At 31.9% G+C, this 24,483-nt stretch overlaps 1 protein-coding gene across 1 annotated transcript; it reads right to left on the bottom strand.

Annotated features, from left to right (window-relative positions):
- Positions 1 to 1,432: 1,432 nt before the first annotated feature.
- Positions 1,433 to 23,754, bottom strand: LOC105341591 (uncharacterized). Its single transcript, XM_020072593.3, has 9 exons — positions 23,601 to 23,754; positions 9,333 to 10,055; positions 7,460 to 7,704; positions 6,898 to 7,128; positions 6,403 to 6,618; positions 4,512 to 4,608; positions 4,119 to 4,297; positions 3,223 to 3,876; positions 1,433 to 2,262 (listed from the first exon to the last, which is right to left on the bottom strand). The coding sequence occupies exons 1-9, from the start codon at positions 23,665 to 23,667 to the stop codon at positions 2,050 to 2,052; spliced, it is 2,625 nt and encodes an 874-aa protein (XP_019928152.3). The 5' UTR covers positions 23,668 to 23,754; the 3' UTR covers positions 1,433 to 2,049.
- Between the last annotated feature and the right edge of the window lie 729 nt (positions 23,755 to 24,483).

Below are 24,483 nucleotides of genomic sequence, written 5' to 3'. Positions count from 1 at the left end.
CACCGCGTGCTACTTGGCCCCTCCTACATAATTAAGTTAGAAGAAAATTATCGAAAAGGAAAAATTTCAAATTTAATTTTTAAAAACAATTTTTAAATAAGTGTTCCTTTTTGTAACTTTTCAACAATTATTTCCCATCGACTTCGTGCTTTTACTCATGTACGGGATAACAGGGTTCCTATTCATCTCTGTAGTATTTATTCTTTGATAAATTCTTGCATGCAATATATTCATCAATTTTAACGTTGTGAATAACTAGGTATTTTATCGTGTCCTCTTTAAAACAATTATGTGAGTGAATAGGTAAATGACATGTATCATGGTAAGTAACAACAAATACTTTAATAACTAAAGTTTAAAAAAAACCTGTCAATTTATACACTCAGTCCATCGGACACATATACTAATTTCATTATTTGTACACTGTTCAAGAATATAATTCAATCAAATACCAGTGAGTACAGTATAGTACATGTTCATATATCGCTCAGTTTGATTACAGAAGTTAAAAAAAACCTATCAATTCATACACCCACTTCATCAAACACAGAGATTATTTTCATTTTAACCAAAAAGTTGCCAACATTTTGAAAAGCTTGCTAGATCACATGAATGCAGTACAACGCCCAACAAAATGATAAATATCACCACACTATGCATATCCAATATGTTACACAATGTTATTTCAGGTAAGAGGAGCGATGGCGAGTTAGTGACCAGTGTGCAGGAAAACATAGAATTAATATATGATTGAATAAAAATCGGTCTCAAATGATTTTAAAACAGTTTATTTCAAAACTTAATTTATTTCTCCTCTTGTCATTTCTGCATGTGTTTTTTTAAAGTATTTATTCACCAGCGGAATTTAATAAGCCACAATTATCATAAGTTTATGACTTAAGAAAAATGCTTGTCAATATAGCAACTGGCCGAAAATTAAGACACCGAATTCGGAAAAAAAGAACTAAGCCGGAACGATTTTCTTAGCAATTTTGAAATCTCCAGTAGTGGATATGATCATAAAATAGGGATATTAAGCTAGAATAAATTAAATATAATAAGATATTGATTTTCATTTAATATTTTCAATTCCACATCTGCTCTCTCAGAATTGAACCCTTATTCAATTTTAGAAATTTGAAATAGCATTTATTTAAAACGATGCAAGCGAAATGTAGAGTTTGCAGTTGTCTAGGCCATGAGAGGAATGATGTTTTAATCCAAAGATTATCTTGCCTAGTTTGTCAAAAGCGCATTGATCACGTAAGAACTTATTGATTATGTAAACTTGATTTTTAAAAAAATCTAAAACCATTCAGGGAGAGGGGATGGGGTGTAGTTATTTCTATAATATGAAAACGAATAACCTATGTGTTCAATTCCCTGTAATTTTAAAAGTGTAAAATTTTCTAATTTGAAAATACAGTGTCTAGGAGTGTTTCATTTTCGAATAAGTTTTTAATTCAATCTCGTAAACCGGTTAATTCTATACGAAAAACAATCAGAGGAAAACAAACACAAACTTAACCTAACAGAATTAGAACAAAAAAACATAAACACATTTTTTTTCAAAATGTTGGATCTTTCCATTATGCATTATATTTATTTGTCGAACAAAACCAAAGCAATGCTACATATTATAACAACATGTCAAACAAGTAAGCAGTGTGATTTTTCAGCTCAGGTTGAATTGATTTGTTAGAAAAAGCAGATCTTTACCTATAAATACTTATCATGCATGTGCCAATATAAGATGACGTTAATGATACATGCTCTCTGCTATATAATTCTATACAAGAGCTCTTTTGATCTACATATGCTAAAAAACTATATAAAAATTGACAACCGATTCCTCAAATTGACTGTCTAGATTATTCAAACATAACATTGTCGTTAAATAAGTTCAAAATCGTTTATTCCTTCGATCATTATATGTCATACATTCAATAAAAATAATATTCTGATCATTTATATAATAAGTTGATGACAGCCAAATCCCGCGATTTCTGAACAGTCCAGAAATTAATTCTCCACAAACATGAATAACTTCTACACTACATTTTTTGCGATTAATTCACAGAGACTCCAAGTTGTTAATTTTTCTTGGTTAGCCATGAATATCACTGTTTCTCGGCATTGCACCTCTTGTTGGCAGTGACATAGATACGTGCATTCCTTTTTCACAGAAATTTTATTTTCAGATAGCAGCTCACAAAATGCCACTTGACCGCTAAATCCACCCGAAGAACTTGCTGTGGATACCTTCGAACAAAACGATAGTGCATGGCTATTAATTAGGCGGAACGAATTTATGTAAGACAACTAAATGGAAATTTACACATTCTTTGTTAAAATTAAACAAGTTTTAAAAGTTAGAATTCACTATCTGAAAAAAATGTTAACATTTTTCTGTTACAAATATACAAGTTTTGAACATTAGAATTCACTATCTAAAATAAAATTGATATGAGGTAAAATGGAAAACGCTGAGTTACCGTATCGAATTTATACAATTATACAAAAACAGTTTGTCCAACATGTTGATTAACTTGTCAAATATTTAAAATTCTAAATTGATTTCCTATAATTTGAGATTATTCATGTAGATATTATAAATTGAAATATAAATTTACAAAACAAAAAAGTTTTAAAAGTATAAATTTATTGATTTTTAACGGATATTAAGGTGGCATGAGACACCTGATTGCAATAATGAGGATTAAAATACATTTGAATTAAAAGGCATTCACTCTTTTAAATGAAGAAGGGTTCAAACTTGATACTACAAAATTGTAGTCAATGCTCTAAAACATTGCGATACGTTGTTAGATGACAATTCCGGGGAAAAAAGTTTATGAAATGATGCTTGATTTTATTTCTTATTTTTATCAGAAGTACGTCATAATATGGAGGTGTCCCATGATACCTTGCATTTCATTGTGTACGATGAGGGAAAGCAAATATGGCGAGTAATTACATTTCTTAGAATGTACATTCTCGACCACGAAGAAATAAAGTTTACCATACTTCCTCATTTCCCACTGTTTAATAATGTTAAAGCTACAATTTATACATTGAAATGATGTCTGATAAACATGTTTGATAATTTGTTGTTATGGCAGAGAACAGAAAAAAAGATGCTGAAACAAGTTGTTCAATTTTTTTTTTAAATTTTAAAATAAAAAAACAAAGAGACTTGGCTGAGTTGTAAATTTTACTGACCTGTAAAATTTTCTGTCCATGCTTTTGGCATGCTATGTATTCTCCAATAATTGTAATATTGTATGTCGCAGGACTTATTTGCAACCATGCAGTATTAACCTTCATCAATAGCAAGGGCGGTGTGTTCTCTAATACTGGCAGGCGAATACATGATGAGTAGTTTTTGTCGAACACATTATAAAGTTCAGATAAGATTGTTCCGTTTGTATCTTGAAATATCAATGGTATATTTAGTTGGATCATGTGTTGGACGACTTGATTGTTAGTTTCAACAATCACCAAATGATTATCTCCTATGTTTGCAGAATGTATACTAAGTTTTATACGATAAATAACATAACCAGATGTTTCTGGCCAAGAGTTTAGAAAGGTCATTCTCACAATTGCTATATTCTGAATGCCGGAGAGACCAGTTTGGTAATCTGCATAAATTATGTTGCAACGTATACCGTTACTATTGTCATGCTTCGTTATTGACTGTATTACAAGAGCGGGGTCGTTGTTTTCCACTTGCGCCCTAGTAGAAATATTCATATAAAAGACGCCTGAAGGGAGATTTAGAACTATGACCTTTAGAAATATAGATATTTCACTATAGGGGTATATTTCATTCTGATTTTCTCTGTATAAGTCGACGGTATATCTAAACGTTTCCTAGAAAAAAAAATGCATTTATAATACAAGACTTACAAAAATTAAAAACAAGGTATTGCTTGACTGGACCAAAGATGCAAAATATGGTGAAATATGGGTTTATCAACTTTTTCAATGACGCCGCGATGTTCTGTTTTATAATTCATCAGTAAATGTTGGCTACTTCATTTAAGCTTTGTGTATAATAAAATTTATCAAAAATAATACGCAATCGATTTTTTGTCATGAACTTAAGATCTTACGTTTGTAAATGATTCCTTTGGAGTCAAGATGACAGTAGTATTCCACAGATTGATTTTATCGATTAGAACACTTATCCTAAAGGTATAGTTGACACCAAGAAGGGCAGATTCCGAAAGAGTTGCTGATGCCAAAAACTCCAAAATATCATCGTCTGTTGTTTCATTTGTGTAATAATATTCTAAAATCCCATAAACAAATTATCATTTAAAACCACCAATTACAGAAGCAGCCTAGCAAATTAAATGGAAGTTCGCCAACCTCTTGATTGATATACAACGAACTTTATATTTTTTCTCAATCGTACACGAGGTTATATTGCAGTTATTCAAAAGTAGCACTGAACGAGTTAAATTTTCTATAAAAAAAATTGTTGGACAATGTGTCTCCATTACCTCGGTTTACCCACTGTTTTGATAAGGTGTGTGTCAAGGCTTCAGGACTTATGGCCATGTGACTGCATGCATCGATGGCGTACGCCGACTGTGCTCCCTTCCCACAAGAAAAGGACGATTAGGAAAAAGAAAGGAAAATCGAGATTATGAGTAAGTGAACTGATTAAACGTACAATAAATTATTACCGAGAAATTTAAGTGAAGAACAATTATATGCATTTAAAAATTTATTCAAACTGATTTTAAAATAAAGCATGGATAATTCTAGAATTTTGAATCGCTAATTGCGTGGACCCTGAGATCCACGCAGAAAATATATAAGCGAGGTTAAACCGGATGCTATGGGGAAAATTCAGCCTGCGCATGAGCTAGCCTGGTTCCTGTGCGTAGTGGGTAGCTCAGGGAACCAGGCTAGCACACGTTTATCTGAATCGGGATCGGGATTCCGTGCCATATGCACACATACGTTCAAAGGCGCTGTAATTGTAAAGTTGTCGGTAAACAGTACAGAAAAAAAAGCATTCCTTTTAAAGAAATGATTGGCATGTGATATGAACTATCAATATTATGAGATAAGTTAATGTTATGCCGAAACTACAACATGCATCAAATAGCATAATTTGCAATGTTTTGTTGTTTTCCGAACACACATGTAAGTTAACTTTTCTTTTATATAGTAGGCGAGGCTAGAGAATTTCCCGATTAAATTTTTTTAAGCATTTAAGTATGATTGAATAATTATGTCACTGTATAAAAGTTTAAATCTCAAGAAAAAAGCAAAATATGCAATTTTTAATTTACACAAAGCTGTCACTGCACAGTTAACAAAGTAGTGCGAATCGTAATGTGTGCGCAAATAGTAGAATTCACCGAATGCCTGATACTATACATGCCTGATACTATACATACATGTATACGTAATACAACGTACAAATTTAGTGGTTAAAAGCAGAGGGCTAGAGTCGGTGGAATCTCTGATAATCTTAAGGCTTTCATGTTTTCGTTGGAAACACATGCAAATGGTCCACGTATTGTAGTCCTTTTTTAAAGGACAGCAACTTGTATTATTTTAATAAACGATAGACATTAATATTCTATGGACATACTGTGTACAGATTTTATGTCAATGTATCTCAATACTTAACGCAATCAAAATAGTGTGTTATGTGAAGTGAAAGATCTCACTATCAAACCACCTTTTATTATGGTTAGCCAGGTTCTGCTGAAAGCAGAGTCCTAGCTACAGGCAGGCAAATCGCCAATGTTACTATAAATAGCACAAATAAACAAAAAAAACAAACAGCGTCAAGGTAAAGCTTCCGCTATGCCAAATAGTTACACAAAGAGCCACGTTTTGTCCAAAGTGTTGGCATTTTGTTTCTTTTTTTTTTGAATTTCGAATGAATTGTCTATCTTTTTTAGTTTTCTTATTCATAACGTGTTTTTAAAACATTACTATGCATTTTGGACACATACAATGCGCATGAATTTCCATGAACTGTTTTGCTGCGTGATGAAGAAACGGGGATTGAATATATAATGCTTGTTGCAAAATTCAAGGCAGCAACTGTTAAACTGTTTAACTTCTACTAGACAGACATATTTTTTGTTTATAGCCGCTTACAAAATTTGGTCGCTCTCTGAAGCTTTGCCGACATTAAAAGCATGAGAGAGAGAGAGAGAGAGAGAGAGAGAGAGAGAGAGAGAGAGAGAGAGAGATTTTCAGTCTTTACTACACAATATGCATAAAGACACACCAAAAGAGCCCGGCTTTCAGTACTTCAGTACTTTGATTTTTAAAATATATTTAATGATTTGAATGTTGTATGTTACATGCATAATTGTCATCAAATTGTTTAAGGTGTTAAAGTTAATATTAATGAATACCTACTGGTAAAAAGTTAGATCCAAAATTTAACAATTTGTTATACAAAGAGACAACAGACAAATATGGCGTTTCAGATTCATCCGAAATGATGACTTCAATATGGGGACTATAGAGAGGAATCCAACATCTGAATTTGAATGTACTCCGTTTATATCTCTCAGCTTGGATTATTTCCGGCACAGAAGGGAACAGTTCACAAGAAGCCGTTTTATTTAATTTCTGAAAGTAATAAAAATAGTGTTTCAACGAAAATATAAATCGAAAACTTTTTCAACTCTACATGTAATTATGATATAATAGTCCAAAAATAACTCAATTAAAACAATTTAGAATTTGAATTTTCAAAAGAATCTTAATAATTTTCAACTAAAAGCAAAAATTCAAACCGGACACCTTTTTTGAAGGAAAAGAAATAATACTATTATTACCAGTCAAATATTGAACAAAGACGATCATTTGGAAAAGAGTTGTATAAAAATCAAGCAATGGGAGCATTACCAAAACAGTTGGTATGACGGAAAATGTAACTTGTTTTGAAATTGTAAAGTTATCTTCCAGTATTTCCAAAGATGCTGTTAAACTTATGTTTTCGACGTCCTTCAAATCATTTGCATTGTGTAGAAATATTGTGAAGTTGCATAAATCCTGTCGATTTTCCACATCGTTGGATTTCGATACGTTGATTAATTCGTGTACGTTGCCTAGCATTGGAAAGCGTGTAAACCCATACTATATAAAAAGACATAAACGTTAAGTTGTAACACTGCCAACATTAACAATTGTTCAAGTTTTACCTTTTGACCAACATTGTTGATCTGATCTAGAACAGGATGTCGCATTTTCATACTTTTTTTTCATATATATTCACCTATACAAAAAGCTAATGAATCATGCAGATATATTAATTTCATTTTCTTTTAAACTCTTCATTCCTCCAATTGTTTGACATATTACATAAAACCCTGATGCACAATGAACAACGAAATTTTTTAAAAATTGTATGATTGAAGATGTGATATAAAGTTTTAAATACCAATATTGATAAAATGATTATACTAACCCCAAGACCTATTTTTTCCTTAATTTTATATTCTCTTGAACTGTTAACTGAAGATCCGTGTTTGCACGACACATGTGTTACATCAAAGAACTGTCCTGGATTTGTGTCCTTTAATTTGATAGTAATGTTTTGGTAAACTCCCTCTGGATAAATCGCCACAACTGCAACATGAGCTCTCATTCCGACATACAGTTCTGGATATAGCTTATCATCAGGAAAGGTGTAAAGCTCAAATGATACATTCTCTACAAACATTCAAAAACATTTGTGGTACTGTGAATGCTCCACAATTCACCAAAGTTATCTAAGAACCAGGCTATATTTCATGACTTTTACACACCCACTTATATCCCTAGGCACTTTGTCTAGTCTGCGTTAAATATAAAAATTACACTAGCTCTCATTCCGTTTTTTAGTTCTGGCTATAACTTATCATTAGGCAAGGTGTGGAACTCAAAGATTCATTTTCTACTAACATAAAAAAAAAACAATTTTGATATTGAAAATTGTTTATAGTTCACAACATAATCAATCTATGTACCTTATTGTAATTTAGGAATATTTGTATCCCAGGGTGTTTTCATAATACCGTATATCAGGTTTTTTCCGCGTGTAACCAATTTCCGCTTTGTTCGCGACGATTTTCGAATCGCGGAAAATATATCGGCGTCAATTTGATACAAAATGTTGTTCTTATAATATACTTCTCTCTTACCTTATGAAGTGAACAGGTATGTAAAAGTACAATGAACTGTGTTCAGTAAGTTTAGAGTAGAAATTGCGGGATCGGAAGCAAGCGCAAGATAATAGGTGTGTACATGTAAGCCTCATAGTTTATTTAATAATCCATTGATAAACTAATTTAAACGGTCGCTTTTCTTGCGTAAACCGATGTCTAATTATACCTGAGTTACTGGTATATGTAACGGTACATGATCTATTTATCTATGACTGTTTGCGTCTCTGAAAATAATTATCGGTAATTATTTAACATTAAGGAAATCGTGTAAATGGTTTGTCTGAAAAAAATTTTATTATAAAGAGCGGCAATTTAAAAAAATTTACCCTCTTACTTCACAGGGTTAACCAATCTTGAATTTTATTTTCACTATGACTTTGAAATAGTGAAAATTTGATTCGCATTAATTTTATATACCGTTCTAGGTTCTGAATCGCGGAAAAAACATGAAGCGGAAAAAAACCTGATATACGGTACTTCATCTATTTTCAGCTAAATAATAAAAGCCATCTTTCTTTCTAGATAGACTTTCAAATGTCTGAGGACAATCAAAAGCATGCCAAAAATAAATCATAGAAGGAGCTCTTCAATTCAGTTAACTCCATGTTAACTGGAAGGTCTGGAAAGGTGACTGAAAGCATAACTATGTCATTCTGTATTATTTAAATAATCATTCAGACACATTTAAAATGACCAAAAGGCAGAACTTCATCCTGCAATTATTTAAAAAAAAAAAACAGTCAGAAAAATAATATCTAGTAACTCATTTATCAACAACCAGACTCCAAAATCTCTTCGACAAAATACCCGAACATAAATAGGTATAAAAAAGGAATTTCAGAAATTTAAACTACTTTCAAGAATTTGCAGAGAGTTCCCTTTTATGCAAAGACGATTTGTTTGTAGTAAGGGTAAAGAAGATATATTTCAAGTTTGCAATATTTAGTTGCCGAAAATGTATTATCTTTTACAAACAGAGTAATATGTTAACAATTTTCATACTTTAAATAATAATACACTTTTGTAACAAATTAAGTCCATAGGTTTGATATAGTTAAATAAAACATCGACTTAGAGGCGCTAGAAGAAACTTGCATTCACAAAATTTGGCTTATAAAGGCTTTATTTACTTACCGGCTGTTGATGAATCAATGTAAAGGATTTCTGTGGAAGAAAAAAGTGTTGATACATTCGATGCTAAAGTTGGAGTGATTGTCGGTAAAATATTGCTTTCCTCAGACATCATATAATTTGATGGAACTATTGCTTCCGTGTTTGAAATTGGAAAAGTAACAGTGGATATAGTGTCTTCATTCGATGCCAGGCTGTTGAGGATCGTTAACTCAGGGGTTGATGAAATATGGTCATTTCCCAACGACACACTGTCCTCTTTTAAAACAGAATTGTAGGATATGGTGGCAGTTAATATACTGTTCTCCAGCGACATTATTGTCAATGATGAAACTAATGCAATCGATGTCAAACTTGAGACAGTTGCTGAAGTTATACTGTTTTCCTTCAAGATTGCACTTTGAGATATATTAAGTTCAGCAGAAGTTAAAGGTAAGAAAATAGCAGTAGACATACTGTTTTCCTCTTGTTTCGTATAGATAGATGTCACTGATTCAGAAAATGTTGAGAGTAGAACCACAGAATCCGTAGTATGTGTCGATACCACTCCAGCTACTGATGTGGTACGGGTAGACGTAGCTTCTATAGTTGATGGTATAGATGTTGAGGTTTGGACAGTGGTCGTGGATATACTGTCTCCCTTAAATGTTGCACTGTCTGGTACAGCTATGCCATCTATCACAGTGGATGGTATGCACAGTGATAATTCCAAAATTGTTATATTTACTAAAATTTAAAAAAAAAAACATACGAAAGCCCAGGAGGTTAATTCGAGACTTAAATTACGAAATTCAAGATTCGAAATTCGACATTCAATATCTAATCAATCAAATCATGGATCTGAAACCTATATCCTCGCAACATCAAATTGTTCTAAATAAAGATCATTCGTTACATTCTCTTACCTTTACAAATGAATAACTAAATTATTCTTATATTATGGTTAACTTAATCTTTTTTATAATTACCCTCACACACAGTATGAACAATCATATTATTGATAACACTATGTGCTTCGCGAATCTAGGTGCTTTTATTTTGCCCTGTGTGTATTCTCCCCTGATACATTTTTACCCGTAGTATATTCGCCCTTATTACGTAAAAACCCGTTCAACAGTTAACTATCCAAATGGGAATAGTTTATTGTAGTGTACCACATTGCAATGGTCGTCCTAAGAGAGAGAGAGAGAGAGAGAGAGAGAGAGAGAGAGAGAGAGAGAGAGAGAGAGAGAGAGAGAGAGAGAGAGGAGAGAGTGGGGGTACTCGTGTTAAATTCAAGTTTGATAGATATACAAGTATATTATATAGACGATAATTAGACCTTTTAAAGGAAAAGGGATAGGAGGTGGCAAAGGTAGGGTAGACCCCTACTATCAAGTTCTCTCTCTCTCTCTCTCTCTCTCTCTCTCTCTCTCTCTCTCTCTCTCTCTCTTTACACACTCTTTTTCAATTCGGTTCTGAGAATTAAGTTCAAAATTTAAGTGTTGCTTACAAGTCATGCTTGTATTTATTGTTGAAACCGGGGTGATAGTTTATAATCAGATTGAAATATATTTTAGATAATAAATTTTCATGCACGGATCAAGAGGAGCGAATGTCAGGGGGTCTGGACAACCCCCCCCCCCCCGGGAAAAATTGAAGCTTATTAAATTTTCATATTAATGAAGTTATAGAAAATAGGCCTGCGAAAAATAATGATCCGCTTATGAAGCTCTCTGCCATAACGGCATTTTTATACAACAGGGGTGAATAAATCCCGAGTTTAAAGTATTGATGGTCAATATCCCAGGATTCAAACGTTTGAGATTAGAATGCACACATGGTGAACAAAATCACTAAGATCCGCAAAACACGTTACATAATAACTAGCTATGTATTGTTTAATTATATATCCTGTGTAAAAATAAATACGAATAATTATTTAGTTTGAGAAAACGTAGCATTTATTTGTACAAAAAGCATGTTTGAATGATTTTTATTAAAAAAAAAAACAATTTTAATATCGCTAGGATACCGGTTTTCAGATTCTTAATTTGATTCTTAATTTGGATATCGAATTTTGAATATCGAATCTTGAATTTTCCTATTTCTTATTTCGTATTTCGAAGATCGAATCTCGAATGAGCCTTCTGGGCTTTCGTTAAAATAGTACGTATCTCACACAAGTGTGTCACGGATGAAAATACGTTTAAGCATACAAATATTCAATCAAAACAGATTTATATTTATAAAATCCAATTCCGTGGTTTTAAACTACGCATATGACAAATTTTTTTATGAGGAAAGGTTATTCGTTTATTACAAAATGTGTACAAATTTATAAACAAGGCTAGTAATTTCTCCATCGAACACAAAAACAGCAAGGAGACACTGTAAAGTCAGTAAATATGGCGCTCTACAGATTTTAGCGCTTGTGGTGCAACTGGACCGCTGCACTTTAATTTATAGTGCGATGTGGCAACGCACTTTGAAAAAATTACGCACTTTGAAATATTTTTTCACAGTGCGTTTAATTTGGGATCAAATTAACTAACTTTGAAAACAAAATGCATTGTGCATTAAATTTTGGACCAAGTTAACCCTCTTAGAAATTTTTTTTCAAAGTGCGTTAAGATGGTACATCAACATTTTTTAGTATCGACACTCTTTACGCACTTTGGAAAAATATGTATGAATCACAAAGTCTTAAATTGAATTTCTAATTTGTTGATAGTATGATGATTTTTTAACACTGGTGAATCTATACTTTACTGTATTTGAGAACGGGGATGGGGTGGGGTGGGGGTTAACCAAGATACCGGTCAATCACCAGTGCATCATTTACTCATTTTTTTCTTCCAAAACATATGATATTCAGCAACTTAAATGCTTAAGAGCGGAAAAAGAAATATGCTCTGTTCAGACTGTTTTAAATTAAGTACATGAAGTGATATTGAAAAAAACGAGCTGGCCAAACAATATTATCTCCATTGGTATGTAAAAGAATCTATAAGAGTTTCAACATTTTGTTTTCATTTTCTAATCAAATAAATCAATTCAAAATAAAAAATAATTAAGTCAACAAACATTAAATTATTACAAACTTAAAAATGAGCATTAGGATGTGTTTTTTTCTCGCACTGATCTTCTAAAATATCATATTGTTTTTGATAAACATAACTAACGTATCCTTTTATCACATTATGTTTTTCTTGCATAGCTCAATATACCAGATGAAGAAGTAAATTTCTTGCATACTCAAAATAGAAAAAGGCAGTTGCTTAGCAATGAAGTTTATGTCATATTTGGATTATTCGAATCTCCTGAATTGTTCTTTGTGTGTAAATTGTCGATAATGTCATGAGAAAAAATTCTCATCTAGAAATTGTTTATCAATTTAGCTGAGAATTCTTTTTTTAAATTAAGCTACACAAGGTTAAAACAATCATTTATTGTATATAAAAGTATCAATTATTTTTACTAAACCCTGAACAATTTTTGTTCAAAGTGCATTAATATCAACGATATCAACGCACTTTGAAAAAAATAAATTCTCAGTTCGTTGACTTGGTCCCAAAATTAACGCACAAAGTTCGTAATTTTTCAAAGTGCGTTGTAACAGTGCGACAATAGTTGTCCATACGTATTACACGTACTTTAATTATTATGTTTGAAAACAACAGCCTAAGTTATTTTTACTACTTAAATGGCTATTTTGGAGTTTTGGAATAACGATTCTGGTTGTTTATAAAAACGCACAGTTATCTCAGTTAAATAATAATAGATACACCAGTTCAATGTTATTGCTTATAAGTCTGTATTATTGAAACATTTGAAAATTGACATCTGCCCTGGTCATATCTTTTAAGTGCTTGATTTCAAAATGTGATCAAGCGTGGCAAACGTCTACACTGAAAATACATGATTGAGTATTTTTTATCTTTAATCGGCTGATGTAAGTAGTAAATAGTAAATTATATTACCTCTGTGTGTTTTGTTTTTATGTAAAATTATCAACAATTCCCTCGAATTATTCGATTTTCCTCGTGTTATGTCTTGCATTTGGAAATCTTCTTGTCCTATCAAAGTGAAGTACTATCAAATTCAAAGTCCGATAAATCAAATTTGTTTGAGGACAACAAACAGAGCAATGTCGATTATTGCCGTTGTTTATCTATCTACTGACTATTAGGACAAACGAAAGTTTATTGACCAAATTGACAGTTTACCTCTGTACGTGAGGTAGAAATCAAAGTATCATATGTGTTTACGTGCTAGAGCGTTCACATAATCACATCCAGGTGTTGTTTGATCAAACAATAAACAACGTTTTGTTTTTTTCTTTCGAGAAAGGTTCGTATATGCGTTAAAATGAATTTGTTTTAGCACCTGTCTTTGCGCTAATTATAAAATACAAATGCAACAGGTTTTCTTGTTTAACGATACTAAACGGATACTTAACCTTATCAAAAAAGTTTGTTTTGATACAAACATAGCCTTCCATCTGTAAATGAATATGTTTTTATAAGACGCTATTGGAACATGTAATGTACATGTATCAAAGTGGCGCTAACATAAAAGAGAAGTTCTTGCAGCTGTAAGTTTTGCGTGGAAATCATGACTTGCTCGAATGTTTGAGACTATTTGGAAAAATGACAATAACAAACTGTCAACCATCTCAAAAATAAATAAAACGAAATACAAATACACGGAACTCTAAAAAGATAGAGGTATGATCAGGTTCCTTTGGGGAGTGAGATCCTCTGCTGACCGGTCGCACCCGCGCCGTGTGCTCTTTGTCGTTTTGGAAAAAATCCCGGAAAAGTCCGTAGACAATTAGGTGATTTAATAATTAGTATGAAAAACGTCAGTCAGGATGCAGTCCAGTGGAAGCATGTATTTGCTGACAAGGTATTGCTGTTTTATGAGCTTGTTTGTAAGTAGTTTGCCTCGCCTTAGAAAGAGCATGCCGTTTCGTATCGAATTAATCGAGAGACAAAAACACCATATGCAGGTATTGGAAGTATTTTGCTATATAAGTAAGGAAAGTTGACAATAGAAAAATTCAAGTCATCATGTTTATCATAAAGTTTTATTTTTAGGTTACCATCGATGTCCATTTCCAGTAAAATATCCAAATATGAAACAGATGATGCAGACTCTGTGGTATCATTTATTTCAAGTTCACTTGAATATTTTCTCTAATATAGTGAATTAATTTTTATTCACGTATTAAATAAATGTTTATTCAGAAAGTACAACTTTTAGCAGTGCAGCATATCAGTATATAAATAATAATTGCTACAATTCACAAGAATGAGATATTTTGATTCCCTTGAGTCTAAAATCAATGGGGGTTCTTGGGTATTGGAGGAGTTCACACCTCCACAAAATTAGATCTTTACCTATTGCCCTGGGCAGTGTTTTATGCTGTATAAACATATGAAACATTATGGGACATTTAATTATTGTATAAATGAAAGTCCATGCCAAACATGTATAAAATCTATTTATCATTATAAGAAACCTTTTTTTAGTTTTAAACTTAAAAAAGTAATTGAGATGTAATTGAAAAGTAATTGAAAATACACAATATTTCTTGAATGTATTTAAATACATTCAATTATTTGTAATTGAAGACAGACTCAGTTACCAATTACTTTAAATTACTTTGAAAAATGAAATTAATTACACTCAATTACAAATACTTTTTTCAATTACCCCAACCCTGCAAAGTAAGCATTTTTACGACTGTATATTTTAAAAGGCAGTCGACCAAAACATAAATTTAGACATAAATTTGACACAAACGGCGATCTCAACAGTCATTTCTTTACACAGCATTTCTTTATACTTTAGTGTACCTTTAAATGTTTTTGTTATAATTGATACTACCTCAGAACCATCCCAAATGGTCACCTGTTTTAAAAATCACAGTTAAATGAAATGTCCACATTATATTGTATATACATTTGAAAGAGGATGAATGTAAACAATCCATCGGGCAAATTAAACCAAGACACATTAAATAATGTGATCAGGTGGCAAATTTAAAATGGAAATTGGAACAAAAATTATTAGGTTTTTAAATCGTAAAGAAAGAATACTCATAGTTGTAAACATATTTTCGGGAGTTTCTAGCAAACTGTACTTTTTTTAAAAATACGCTTCGCAAAATCACCCCGCTTGCATTAGTCAAAGAGAACTGTCAAATTCAGTAATGAGAATGGTACCTTTAGCTCAAATAAGGTTAACAGCGTCATTTCTTGAAGGTTTTACACATGTAGAATCAAATAAAATTACTAAGATTTTTCTAAGATTACCAAAGACGTTAACCATGATTACATCAATTTGAAATTGTTTACCAAAAAGGAGTTATATTTGTGACCTGATCAGTCTATCGCAAATCAAAAAAAAAATTATAATAATACATAAATAAAAAAAATGAATAAATAATTCGATAAAATCGCCCATATTGACGCACTTTGGGAAAAAAAATCAGGGTTTTGTACTAAATACTAGATGCGTTTATACATACATGTAGCATGATGAATTTAATCTTGTTTAGGCAAATTGGATAAGTTAAAAATAGAACCCATGGGACTCTCACTGAAAGAGTCATATAAGCTAACGTAGTTAAACAATTTATACATTAAAAAGCATTTCTTTGGCTTTGTATCACTCAAAGAGGTCATAAACCCCATAAACGTATTGTGTAAAATCTCACCGTTCATCTTTCATCTTTTAATTATGTTAATATGTGTGCAGCAAATGTACTCCTTTAAAATTATCTTTCATGTGGTACAAGGCATTGAGCAATGCCAGAAAGGAAATGATCATTGTATTACATATTTAAAATTGTTATATTTAATGTGCTTCGGAACAAACATAAGGAGAAAACAATACTAGCATAGTTACGTTAGTTTTGTATATCAAAGGTAATATGACCTTTTGTAGAATATCAGTGCAAGGACAAAGAACATACCCTTAGTTAATTACATTTAAAAATTCTTGTTCAATGTACTTTCTCATTTTTTGGGAGTTGATTTTAATCAACTCTCCTATGCAGTTACTCTGGCAAACCGAAAGTGAAACAGTGTTTGGACCTAAGCACAAATCATCACCGCTGACAAGTCTTAGTTCTTGAATATAATAGAAAAATTCGATGTAATGTATGCTGAAGCATTGTTTTTCAAGGAAACTTATCTATATAAACACTTTGAAAATAGTCAGATTTTTTGTAGTCTCATGTATTCCTACGCCAGAGTTTAATATAGTCTCGTTCAACCAAACGCTTGGCTCTCTCCGTAAATCTCCGACAAACAGAGAGACTCTCTTGCTTGTCGGAGATTAACGGAGACAGCTGAGCGTCTGGTTGAACAAGACTGGAGTTCAATATCAATAGTGTTTGGATCCATACAATTTTTAGAATTGCTTCGATTACTAATACATAGTTTAAAATCTATCTTTAAATATTACACAACATGATTTATATGGAGTTTCTCTAAATTCTTGTCTGAAAAGTTTAATCAAAATTCATATTAAAAAAAAGTGCGTGATTTGAATACCGACTAGAAACTAATAGCCACGCAAGATAAGTTGATTTTAAAATAAATGATAATCGATAATGATATGCTATGGCATGCTATGGTACGATATGAGGATTGAGATTCTATAAGATTGTATGCTATGATATGAGATTTCAATCTATGGTATGAGATTTCAATGCTATGCTATGAAATTTCAATGATATGATATGCTATGGTGTATGTTGTAAAAGATGCTTGAACTGACTTATATGTTTGGGAGACATCGATGAAGGATGGATACCTTTCTTTTGTAATCACGATAACACGAACATGTTTCGAACACGTTTTTGTAACCGAGGTGCAATTATTGCAGCAATCATTCTTATGATGTAAATATTAAATTATCTCACTTTCTGGAAAGGAGTTCAATACCAGAAGATGATGTTCGCATAAATTGATTTTGATCATAACGACAAAGATAATGCACCGAAATTTTTTTTAATTTTTTTTTTTTATTAATTTATTGTTATTACTACCTCTTTTAAAACTTCACAAACCACACATTTACTGGCTTAAATGCCGTTTGTTTAGATATTCATTACATGCGTATATTGATTAATTAATCAGAACTACAACTATTAGATAGCATATTTTGTCATTGATAAACAGACTGACTGCACACTTATCAAACTTGAAAGGTTAGAAAATTAATTTTTTAAAGCTTTGCTCGGGGTTTCTGCATAATAAAATTTACCCTGTGTTATAAAAGTCATATTGAACACCAACATACAATTAAAAACACTAGGTAGATCCAAATGTATATAATTGCTTTATTGATTTGAAGCATTAAAATTCATAGACTAGAAGTGGGTTTACCATGCTATGATATGCTATGAGATTTGAAACAAAACACATCAATACACATCAGAGTTTCAAACATATTGAAGTAGAATAAAATGAAGCCAAAGTTTCCCACTAATGTGCAATGTGAACATTTATTCTTTAAAAAAAAAGCATTTAAAACCCAGTTAAAATCATGCTGTTTAATATGCTATGGTATCATTTGACGAAAGAGAATCTATGAGATTTTATGCTATTGTATAAAATTCCTATGACATGCTATGAGATTTCAATTCTATGCTATGTTATGGAGTATGTTGTAAAAGATATGCTTGAACTGACTGTAGCATATCATCAAAATTGCATATCATAGCATAGCATAACTTTAATTATAAAAGATTGAACAGCACCGTTTTGCCATATTTGCTCGACATTTATGGTTCGACATTTCGATGTTTGCTAAAAAGGCTGATTGAATCTGTTTCAAATGGACAAAATAATGAATAAAAAATGATCATTGACAAATAAATAAGTAGTTGGGATTAATATTGATTTATATTGCATTTATTCTGGGGGTTTTATGACTCAGTGGATGGACGTCAACTTATATCTGTAATAAATGAATTATGCATGAAAAATAACATTGCTTTTAATATGCATGATTGCATGTCTTCTTTTTTTAATTACATAGTAATGAAAAATTTCGAATAAAATATCTATTTCGTTAAAACCTGGCCTTTCCAATTCTTTTATTCAAATTAGTTTAAGTCTTATAGGCCCAAGTTTACAGAAACCATTACTATGTCCTTGCAAACAGCTCTTATTATAAGTAATCAGGACATATTCTAGTTTGCTTATGTCAAATGTACAGATAGAAGTGAAAGCAGGATTGGGTTCTGTTAATATATTTTACAACATTGTCAGATATGTTAATTATCAGCTAGTCCAGGATATCTTATTTATGGCAATATAATGTATAATGAATTAAATAAAAAAGAATTCAGCATTTTTTATCAAATGTTAATATATTTTAATAGTAAATGTATATAATGCCAAATTATATAACTAAATTCAATCACTTTGTTGTAAGAAGACTTGATTCTTATTAGCATGTGCCTATGTGAATGAACAAAGAAATAAAGAAACTTTGTCAAGCCAAAAAAGTGATAAAGCAAGGTTAAACCCGATTGAATAAATTACTTAATAATCACTTAAGCCCACAGAGAAATACACAGAAAGACACCCCCAAAATATATGTTCGAATCAGTGCTTTTACCTAATTGTAACGTAAACAGTCCAAGGTTTACTCTAACACAATTTAATTTCATCATGTATGGTCAATGCTGTACTTATGTTGCGTTTTCTATTCCATATATCATAATTATTTCATTGTTAGATGGCTAGGTTATAATTAAACATTTTATTATTTATCGTGAGCGCTCTGACTCTTGGTGCATTTTTTGATTTTATAAGCGGATACTGCATTACAAGATATTGCTATACACCCCTTAAAATTGCTTTTTCCCCCTACAATAAGTGAAAATAAAAGGTATGAGATCATAGTGCTAGTCGTTAAAACATGGACTCTTTAATAAGCAAAGCTTACTCCCGAAGCCTGTATTTGTATAATTTTGAATACTCTCCTACTACACCTCACAACTAATGCAAAAAGGAAACATTTCAAAATTAATTAAGATTAAAAACAACAAATATGAGATCGTGAAATGAAAATTCACTGAACAAATGAGTACACTAACGATCTTTACTCATAAATTAAGACATTTTGCAAATAAACTACAAAACGTCTGCACCAGAGTAACTGCTTTCACCTATGGTATTTCAACACGTGTAAGATGATGTCCGTGAGTTATAATTAAATTTCAACTGTTAAATAATTATTGTGAATTCAATCAAAGACATAATTTCATTTTCGATAAACAAAAATGAGAATAAGCTGCAGGGGGGACACGCTTTGGTGGATCGCAGTCAGCGATTGTAGTTTGTATCAAAAAATATACATGCAATGAAATGATATTGAATAATTTTTAAACAACGAATATATCTACTGGTTATTTATTTAGAGTATGCATAGAAGTTAAGATTTCACAAATGTGTTGAATACATCAAATGAGCCAGTTCGTTTCTTGAATACGAGATTTTAGTTTTTTAGTCTCTCTCTCTCTCTCTCTCTCTCTCTCTCTCTCTCTCTCTCCCTCTCTCTCTCTCTCTCTCTCTCTCTCTCTCTCTCTCTCTCTCTCTCTCTATATATATATATATCTGTTGAGAAAATGGGACGTAACTTTCCAAACAGGGGGAAACCCAGAACGCTGGTTGACTAAATAACGTCATGGCAAAAAGTGATAGAACGAATTTATCATGAATCGCCGAATGATATCTTCGATTACACATCTATAGATAATACAAAAAAAGTTTATAAATAAAGTGGGATTTAGAGCGATTTTAGTTTTGATGGAAAGAAAACTTATCTAATCGGGGTGTCCCAGAAACGCGGGTTGACTATAATCGGTCCCAAAATATCCTCGATTCATATTTTACTAAACTACTCGGTATTTATAAATACCTCAGAGTTCAGACGATGATCATTCAAAAGTATGAACATTTTCCAAGATTTTTTCTTTGAAACGCCGCCACTATCTCATCACGTTTCCATACACGGCTAAAAATATGATGTCTACGAAGATTTTGTATTGAAGCTGACCCGAATGATAACGTTGTAAAATAGCGCGAGGTATTCTGTGTGACTTCCAAATGGAAACAAATATGTAAACATTTCCAATTATAAATCTCCGTAGAAACGAGTAAAAACGTATGCTGTGTGAATGAATTTATCTTGGAAATTTTCATTTGTATCGATTTCGATTGCACTTGATTCACAGATATGTATATTTTTATTAAAAATCGTCCAAATATGCTGCATAAACATCTTGTGACATATGACAATCAACGTCATGGCGGAAAGTGTTGGGCGAATATTAATAACTTTGGATATGACAACTTTGGTTTAAATATGCTAATATAAATGCCTAGACTAGAGGGTTTTTTTTTAAAAAATGTCATACATTTTTATACCAAGACATGTTGGTAGTAAAGCTTATACATTAAATTGTAAACAATGAACAGATTTGTTATTAATACAAGAGGCCAATTGTCCTTAACGATCACCCGAGTAGCATATAACCCATACACAAACTTGTCGAGGAGTCTCATATATGCATTTAATTAATAAAGTTTCATTCTGGAGTATACAAAATATAAATTTGTAATGACGACCTGCCTGGAATCTTTCAAAAAGAACTATGAAACCAATAATTTTGACGAAAAACTTAAGATCTGGCCTACAAAATCATGAATTCATTTTTTCTTACAGGTGTGTGGGAGTAAAGAAGATGAATTTTAAACTTTATATGCATTAACACCTATACATCCATTTTGGCCCCGCCCTCGAGTCCAAACTCATACTCCAGGGGACATGAAAATAAAACATTCAGTACAGGACTTTCTGGTAAACATAATTATAAGTCAGTTTTTTTATACAGATGTGTGAGAATAGAGAAGAAAACGTTTAAAGATTATTTGCATAAACCCTATATTGCCATATTGCCCCTCCCCCATGTCCTGAACCCCTTACCCAGTGGCAATTTCACAATTTTAGTAGAGGAGTTAGTTGACATCATAACCATGTATTCAGTTTTTTGCCCACTTGTGTGGGAGTAGAGAAGAAGATTTTTTAAGATTTAAAACATTTTTACTATATTGCCATATTGGCCCTACTCTAGAGCCTGATCCCCTAACAAAGGGGTCAAGAATTTCACAGTTTTGCTTAAGGGCTTCAAGGACATTATAATCAACCATTTAGATTTTAAGAAATATTTATGAGAGTAGAGAAGAAGATTTTCTAAGATTTAATACATTTTAACTATATGGCCATATTGGCCCCACCCTAGAGCCTGAACCCCTGTCCCAGGGGTAATAAATTTTACAATTTAGGTAGAGGGCTTCATGGACATCATAATCATGCATTTAGTTTTTAAAAAATATATTTGGTAGTAGAGAAGAAGATTTTGTAAGATTTAATACATTTTTACTACATTGCATATGGCCATATTGTCCCCCCCCCCCCCTAGAGCCAGAACCCCTGACCCAGGGGTCATAAATTTCACAATTTTGGTAGAGGCTTCGTGGACATCGTAACTATGCAGCCTTTTTTTTCCTCACATGTGTGGGAGTTGAGCAGAAAATGTTTTTATTTCATATTTGGCCCCACATGTGGAGCCCTGGGGGTGGTAGAGCCATGAATTTCACAATTCATTTTGAACTTACCAAAGAGATGCCTCACACTAAAACTGGTAACAATCAGCCCTTTAAGTTTTAAGAAGAAGTTCAAAATGTAAATTGTTAACGCACGACGCACAACCACGGACGAAAACGGAAAGCAATAGGTCACGTTAGTTTACTTACTGGTTTAAATTTTTAAAAAGGTTTTTTTTTCAATCCTGCAACAATAAGAATTAAGTCCACGTACATACATAAAATCAATTTTAGTTAAGTCCCCCCCCCCACCCCCCCTTCCCTCGTCCGCTCCTCCAAATAGCTGCCATGCAGTTAGTTTTTCATTTTATTTGAAAGATTAAATTAAGAAAACGATTACCAAAAAATTCGGACACAGTATTTACAACAATGAACAAAGAAATATATGGTTAAACATATTAACATTGTATCATAATACTAATGTACAAAGTGTTTATTCCCCCGACTGCGCGCGGAATATCAGCTAGAATTATACATGTTTTAAAAACAAGGGTATAATGCTAACCTTTTCAGTGTATACATGTATACGAATATATTAACTTAAAACTCATTCTGTTGACGTTTAACTCATTTTGACATCCTTAAATAATTGATTGACTTTAATTGAATTTCCTAATCCAAACTATCGATTTTCCTTCTTTTTTTTTTTTGTCGTAGCATCAAATATGCTTTGCATGTACATAATAATACCATGAAAATATGGTTTATGGTTTCGATTTGGTAAATTTAAGGTTGTATGGGGCACTCTATATTTTGACTTATATCCTATCGAAATAAACAATCAAGTCGAGTATAATTTTATAGATGTTTTCCTTGCAAATATTATCACCTAGCAATGTAGCCTTTCAACGAATCTGTATGTCATGAGTTCAAATCCCGCTGGGGCATTAAAAATGTTTACCTTTTCCAACATTTTAGGGGAGCTAGATTGTCCTGGCTCTTTTTAGACATTATTGATTTTCATTAAAAAAAAGAAGAGTTCCTTATTAAAAAAACAGGAAATACCCAAAAGAGATAGGGAAATAATAGCGCAAATTATTTGGTTTCGTCAAAAACAATTTTAAATTCAATATTTTCAAACTAAATCATTTTGATAATGTTATAATACAGGTTTGCAAAAGCACAATTTCTGCCTATAATCAGTTTTCAATATTTTAAGTTTGAAGAAAAAATGCCTTATTAGATCTTGGTGGTATCAAACCTACAACCAACAAAATGGTAGTTCTATAAGGTTCCCTAATGTGCGGAGCTTTAACCACTGAGCTACTAGTATTTCAGTCACAACAAATTGCGTTGTTTCAAATAGTATATATGTATGATACACTGCCACGAAATTACGAACTTATATTACTTATCTTAAAAGTTCAACTGTTGGAATGACAAATGATCTATAAAATGATAATTTTATGTATAGCGAGTTATCTCTCCGCGTTTTTGATCACTGGAATCGGTTTGTTTTTCCATTAGACCTTCATTGGGTTACGGCAAAAATCTGGAGCAAACACCCACTCAATAAGATAAAGGACATTCTAAAAATATTACACTATCTGTATACACTTGTAGAAAATTTGTTTTAAAACAATTGAATACTCACCACAGATAAGTAAAGATAATCCGTGGAAAAAACAAAAATGTTTTTTATCCATTTTCGTTGAAGACATACTTGATCAGATGACATGAATGCGGTGGAGGAATGGATATCACTAGATCAAAATTAATATTGACGGATATCGTTGCGTTTTAGCTCATCTAATATTCAAGCAAACGACTGTATTTTTTTATTTACAACAAAACAATTTCTAGACTACCGTTTTAATCTAACTTGCGCACTGATGTGAGTAAATGTCAGGGGATAGTTTCGAACGAATTGCCTCATCAATTTTTAATAAAGCGTTCACCTTCCGTTTTCATTTTTTCTTTAATGGTGTATTTATATGTTGCTATAAAATGCTGAATTTTTAAAATAAAAACTTAAACCTTTAAATGTCATGCGATGTTTTGATGATTTGGTAGTATTATAGCATTTTTTTTTAGCCTGTGGGACAAGAAACCAATAGACACGACGCTCGCTCGATCAACTTTATCTATTAGATCACATATTAATATAATTACATAATTTTCAATAATTGTCCCTGCAATTAAAATAATTGAGAATTTTTCATCATTAATATAAAGCAGACCCTGCTTGTGCCCAAAGAGTGTACATCATTTGACAGATACTAATATTCAAGGAATGAAATTAGTATTATCACGGGTTGGAAATTTTACTGTTTTACCACGCATTGATAATTGAAATATATTCGCAAATATATACTAGACGTAAATACCACGTCATAAACATTGTTTCTCAGTGAAATTATCCATTACAAATATTTACCTTTCAATCTGTAGGGACCGAGTATGATGTAAATGCGAATATTTGTGCATTTAAAGGTTATCAAAAATTCATTTGAAATTTAAAAACTAATCAATGGTGT

Source organism: Magallana gigas, chromosome 4, assembly GCF_963853765.1.
Source record: "Magallana gigas chromosome 4, xbMagGiga1.1, whole genome shotgun sequence".
In the NCBI taxonomy this organism is placed as follows: domain Eukaryota; kingdom Metazoa; phylum Mollusca; class Bivalvia; order Ostreida; family Ostreidae; genus Magallana; species Magallana gigas.
The sequence above is the reverse complement of the archived record's forward strand: the minus strand, read 5'-3'. Positions and strand labels throughout refer to the sequence as shown.

What these genes read in the sequence shown, in the direction of transcription:
- LOC105341591 (XM_020072593.3), bottom strand. Translation starts at nt 23,667, where the DNA reads ATGTCTTCAACGAAAATGGATAAAAAACATTTTTGTTTTTTCCACGGA. An exon ending in CATTGATTCATCAACAGCCG is followed by an intron (nt 7,705 to 9,332) that starts GTAAGTAAATAA and finishes GAATGTTTGTAG; the next exon opens with AGAATGTATCATTTGAGCTT. An exon ending in AGGAAAAAATAGGTCTTGGG is followed by an intron (nt 7,129 to 7,459) that starts GTTAGTATAATC and finishes CTTTTTATATAG; the next exon opens with TATGGGTTTACACGCTTTCC.